The sequence below is a fragment of the Quercus suber genome, unplaced genomic scaffold (assembly GCF_002906115.3).
Source record: "Quercus suber isolate HL8 unplaced genomic scaffold, Cork oak 2.0 scaffold_925, whole genome shotgun sequence".
Classification (NCBI taxonomy): domain Eukaryota; kingdom Viridiplantae; phylum Streptophyta; class Magnoliopsida; order Fagales; family Fagaceae; genus Quercus; species Quercus suber.
Window position 1 is genome coordinate 113,883 of NW_027070348.1, and position 6,000 is coordinate 119,882.

Consider the following 6,000-nt stretch of genomic DNA (forward strand, 5'->3'; position numbering starts at 1 on the left):
AATAGTGTGTTTGGATGAACTTATTCATCAATTTATTAGAGGAGAGAAAGAGAGAGAACTAAAGTGTGTTAATTTATGTCGGTGCAGGTAAACTTGTACTACGAGCTTCTCTGTATGAGTGAGTCCTTGCTAAAATCTCTTAATATCTCATACAAAGCTAGGAATAAAAATGGACAGATTTGGTTTTGCCAACGTTTAAATTAAACCCCATGTGATGTGATTGCTTTACTGCAATTTCATATCGAGCCAACTCTATAGAGATTTGGTTTATTAGAATTCATATATACAGATTTGAGAGGTTCATATCAGTATATTGAAATGAAATGAAATGAAGAATTTATTACAAAATATACAAAGAGAGAGAGTAGTACCTTCAGAAGGGTCTGTGGTTGCAGTTTGGGCGTTTGAGATGTCAAACGATACTAGGAAGAAGAACAAGAGACAGTAACTATAAGCAAATATTGAAGAAGACTGTGGCTTCACTTTCATATTCATCTTCAGAGCTTCCTATTTTACAAGGAAAAATGGAGTAGATCTAGATATATATAACACTTTCAGTTACATATATCTTAGTAGTAGCAATGACCAATGGAGCTTAAACACTATATAGGGACACGTGACAAGACAAATTAAATTTATTGTTCAACTTGGAGGTATTGGCCACGTGTCAAGCAGTGAACCCAAAACAAAACCAAGGAATAGTGATAGCCATTGTGTGTACGGATTACATACCTATGTTGTTGTGTTTTCATCATTCTCAGTTACAATTAAAATTGCATTTTTGAAAACATAGTTTTTATAATTGGGTCCTATTAACGAGAGTTTTTATGTAATGATCAATAAACCATATTAGAAAAGTTTTAACACCACTTTTATGAAAAATATAAAAAGCTATTTGAAAAATTAATTGTTTTATTATTTTCCAATGAAATGTTTCTAAAATTAGTCTCTAAATCAATACCTTGAGGGGATTTGTCAACATTTTTCTTTATAATTTGTGTGTACAACCTAGGATGTAGGGACACGAACACGGGTACAAGTGCAGGTATGGGTACGACACAACAACATGAGCAATTATAATATGAAATGGTAGGTACGATACTAATATGACACATATATAACATAGATACAGTACTCTTAAATGAAGTGTACATGCATCTTAGTGTACAACTAGTTGTATGTAAGCAACAATAATTAACATAAATTTATATATATATATATATACACACACACATACTAGTTAAGGCAACACGTACTTGCCATGGAAAGAGAGTAGTGATTAAGGTATTTTAGATTTTATTTATATCACAAAAAAAAAGATATAAATAATTTTATTTCTAAAGTACATAGAGATTTATATTAATCAAAAGAGATATTAATTTTAAAAATTTTAATAATTATGTCATAAAAAAGTTAATTTCGTTCGTATAAGAATTTTGATCACCTACAAAGATAGGGTAGTTATTTAACATATAAATATTTATTTTACTATAATAGTTTTTTTAGTACCTATTTGCTAAAAGCAATATATCCATTCACTAAAAAATTCTAAGAATGGTAATGAATATCACCATCTTTCAACAATAAACAATTGAGTTTTGCTAAGGTTAAAAAAAAAATTTTTTAAAAAAAAGACGTGTTATCGAATTTTTCATTAGATAAATTACAAGTTTCAAAAATTTAAACCTAGAAAATCAATGGTTTTTAGATAACAAATAAAAAAATTTATATCATCATTCCAACTTTCCAGGAATTACTATTATCTAAAACTCAAAATACATGAAGAAAATTTTTGGGATGTTAAAATTTAGTGGGAGTATTTTAGACATTACACAATAAATATTTTAAGAATCATAAACTTTCTTTAGGGTTTAACTGAGAGAATAACAATATGGCATATTTGCTATTTCCCAAAATATTAAAGGAAAAATTGCTTGATTTTAAAGTTTAGGAGGAATTGTAAACTATCCCAAACATGAAGGATGAAAAGTGTTTTTATCTTAAGTTTTGTTTTGTTTTATTGTTATTATTATTATTATTATTATTATTATTATTATTATTTAGTTTTTATTTTTTATTTTTTATTTTGTAAAACTATGTGTTTTTACTTAAAATGATGCATAAAGAAAAAAAAATACAAAAAGTCAACCTAAGAAAATTGTATGTGAAACGGTGAATTTTAGCTCAACAAAGTTAACTAAACCAACAAAAGATTTCTAAAAACACAAATGACACAAAATTCTCATAATACCTTTATAATTTTATATATATATATTTACTTGTAAAGAATTGACAGCTCAGCAGTTTTGAGAATATTGTGATGACAACAAGATGTCTTGCCCCCATGTGCATGATATTTTCCTCTTCGGGCCACCCCAAGAGGACAATATCGTGCACATGGGGGCGGGGCGTGACATCACCACTCCCGAAAATCTACTATTATCAAAATAAACGATTACAAGTAAAAGGAATCTCAATACCTAATACCAACTTATAGTTGAACCTTTACCCCAATATCCAATTAGACTTGTAATGTAGTGATAATTTCTTCTTTCAATGCACGGCTTCCAGTACATGACTAACCAATTGATGCACAAATCCAAGTACGTGACTAACACACCAACTTGAAGAAGATGTTGGTTGTAAAGTTCTTCAGTTCATCCAGTGATGAAGATCAAGAAGCTCCTTAGTTACAAAACCATTGGTGCAAAGACGTAACAACTTCTACAAGGAATATGATGAACTAGGGTAAATTCTGTCTTCAGACACAATTTGCATGCACAATCAAATTGCATTGAGTTGCATCACTTTGCATCACCTTTGATGGCCCTTAAAATAATCCTTATATATGTCTAGGGTTGTGAGAAAAGAAACCTTACACAAATACACATAGATATGTGTGAAATTAGATCTGAAATCTGAATTTCGTAATTCTCGACAGAAACAGCTTCTGTCGAGCTGCTATTAAGCATCAACATTAAACCTCGATGGATATGGATCTGTCGAGCTTTAATGAATAACACTTCTTCTCTTGTTTCTTGGACAAATTTGCACGGCTTTAATACTAAACTTGAATTCTTGCTCCTTGAAGTGCTAAACTCATCCTAAATCTACCAAATTACAAGTAAAGTGCGTTTTGTCAAAGAATTAGTCAATTTACATAACATATGTTTCTAACAATATCCACATATGTCCTAACATATATGCATCTTACGCGTGAGATACTACGGAGTTTGTAAACCTATATCTTTTTAATTCCTTTTATAGAGCCTTAACATTGTGACAAGGGAATGCAAACCTTCTATCCGACCTTTTGTGTTTCACTTTATACCATATCCATTGCAAATTTCTTTGTATTCATTTGACTTTCATTATAAAATAACAACAATTTAAAATGGAAAACAAAAACGTGACATGCTATGAATGGTGAAGGATATAGAACATAAAAAGTGGGAAAAATGTCTTGGAATGAATAATGTTGTGCTGGGGCTGCAAATGCCATAAAAATTTGGGTAACAAGTAAATTCTCAATGGGTCTCTCACTTATCAAGTCACTAGACTACATAAACAGACCTACCATAACTAGTGCTTGATTGGTGTTTAAGACCAACCATGTTAATAATTTTAATTGATGTTGAAGTTCAACAACATATGATACTGATTTATGGTCTGTTTGGATTGAGGGAGAGAGAGGGGGAAGAGAGTAGATTTAGCATAAAATTATTTACCCCACCATACTATCCTAGGTTTAATACTCAATTATCATGTTTTTCTCACAACCGTTGCATTTCATAACACATACCCTAAGCAACCCTATACCTCTCACATGCCCTACATGCCCTCTCTTGGCTCAAACGGGCCTTACAGTTAGGTTTTGGGAATTCACTTTATGTCTAGGGTGGCACCAACAACAGTAAGAAGGGAACATAACAACAGAGTATCAAAGGTTCGTGTAATAACAGACAAGAGATAAAGACCCAACAACACTATCATCGGCCAGAAAAGAATGGCTCTGATACTAAAATGAGGGGAAGGGGACGCATAGCTAAAGAGATGGAAGCACAGTATAATATATTGAAAGTATATTGATAGTAAAGTAAGCAAAGTAAAACCAGCCAAGAAGGCGGTATTGCAAGTACAATTGAAGTGCAGATAATTTAAAACAATACTAAGGCAGTAGAACCAGCCAAGCAGTATATATCAAAATAATTCAAAGTATCCTAAGCAACCCTATACCTCCTACATGCCCTACATGCCCTCTCTTGGCTTAAACGGGCCTTACAGTTAGGTTTTAGGAATTCACTTTACGTCTAGGGTGGCGCCAATGACGGTAAGAAGGGAACACAACAACAAAGTATCAAAGGTTCAGGTAAGCATAGACAAGAGATAAAGACCCAACAACATAATCACCGGCCAGAAAAGAATGGCTCTGATACTAAAATGGGGGGAAGGGGACGCATAGCTAAAGAGATGGAAGCACAGTATAATATATTGAAAGTATATTGATAGTAAAGTAAGCAAAGTAAAACTAGCTAAGAAGGCAGTATTGCAAGTATAATTGAAGTGCAGATAATTTAAAACAATACTAAGGTAGTAGAACCAGCCAAGCAGTATATACAAAATAATTCAAAGTAAATGAAAGCAATTTAGAACCGTCTAAGATGGCGGTAGCAACAAGTAGTATATTAAATAGAAAGCTAAAAATACTTGTTATTGAAAGTAGAACAAACACTTACAGTAGTAGTGAATACAAGATCTCAACAGTATAGGTTAACAGTTACAAAACTTGAACTAGTCCTCGTTACAAGGTTTGTAGGGAAAGTAGTAGTAAGAACAAGATAGTAGGAACTCTCTAACTCAAAGGAAAGCTTCTAAGGAAAGAAGGTTTTCTAAGGAGAGAATTTTGAGAAAAATTCTTTGAAAAATTCTGTCTTAAGCTAAAGGGACAGCCCCCTTTAAATAGGCAAAAATTAGGAGTGAACAGTAAAAAGTGAATAGTGTCAATGAATAATAATCTGTGAACAATAAAAGTGAATAGTGTTTTTTTCACTTTTTGGCTTAAAAATCAGCTGAAAATTTTTGTCCTTTTCTTCATCCTATAATGTCTAGACTTTGTCGGAAGAAACATGGCAATACCAAAGTATGAAAGCATGACAAGACCAAGGATTCTTTTTTTTTTTTTTTTTTTTTTTTTTTTTTTTTCTTTTTCTTTCAAGAACTCCAATATGAGCCTTAAGGAATATCTCTATTCCTAAGGGCTTGTCAGACGCATGGGATTACACAGGGACTTCACAACAGGCGTATAAGTTTGTTAGACGCATGGGATCACACAAGGACTTCACAATAGGTGCATAGGACTTCATCATAGAATTTTTTGAATATTGTAACATTTTTAGCCATTGTGCATTCTAGACAAATAGAGAAATCAACTATCAGTCAACTGCAAGATTAGGAGTACCTTGACCAAACAGTTTATAATTGTGGGAGTAGTATGAGAGAGTAACTTTATTAGTGAGATCAAGAATTTCAAAACAGTAGTACTATAGCAATAACAATAATCCGAGGAGGCCACTCATTAGTCAGTGGAAGGAGCATTGGATGATAACCCTCAAAATGATCAAAAGGACTTTGTGGAGAATCACATTCATGCTCATGGTAAATAGCTTATTTTCAACCAACTCTACTCTACCCTACTCCCCTTCACTACCTTTTCTTCCCCCCTGAAAGTTCAAAATGTGTATAAAACACCCTTGAACGTTTGGACCCCAAATTATAAAATATCAATTCAAACTTATAATCAAACAATTAATGTACGGAACATGAACATAAGCCAATCACAGAATTGATAACTAATCTAAGCCAAATATAAACACATCCACAATAGTAAATATAAGGCAAAGATAAAGGAAGGAAGATGCAAACACACAGACAACATGCGATGTGTTATCGAAGAGGAAACCGAAGCCCTCGGCGTAAAACCTCTCTACCGCTCTCCAAGCA

General features: G+C 32.5%; 1 protein-coding gene across 5 annotated transcripts in view; it reads right to left on the bottom strand.

The window, feature by feature from the left end:
- Nucleotides 1-533, bottom strand: part of LOC112024410 (probable LRR receptor-like serine/threonine-protein kinase At1g56130) — a 75,143-nt gene extending 74,610 nt beyond the window's left edge. For 4 of the 5 annotated variants that reach the window (XM_065768362.1, XM_065768361.1, XM_065768360.1 and 1 more), the window contains exon 1: nucleotides 372-532. In XM_065768362.1, the coding sequence (XP_065624434.1) occupies nucleotides 372-495 (124 nt within the window). In that variant the 5' untranslated portion in view covers nucleotides 496-532. Of the gene's footprint in view, nucleotides 1-371 lie in introns of all 5 variants that reach the window. The other variant, XM_065768363.1, reaches the window with a different exon arrangement.
- Between the last annotated feature and the right edge of the window lie 5,467 nt (nucleotides 534-6,000).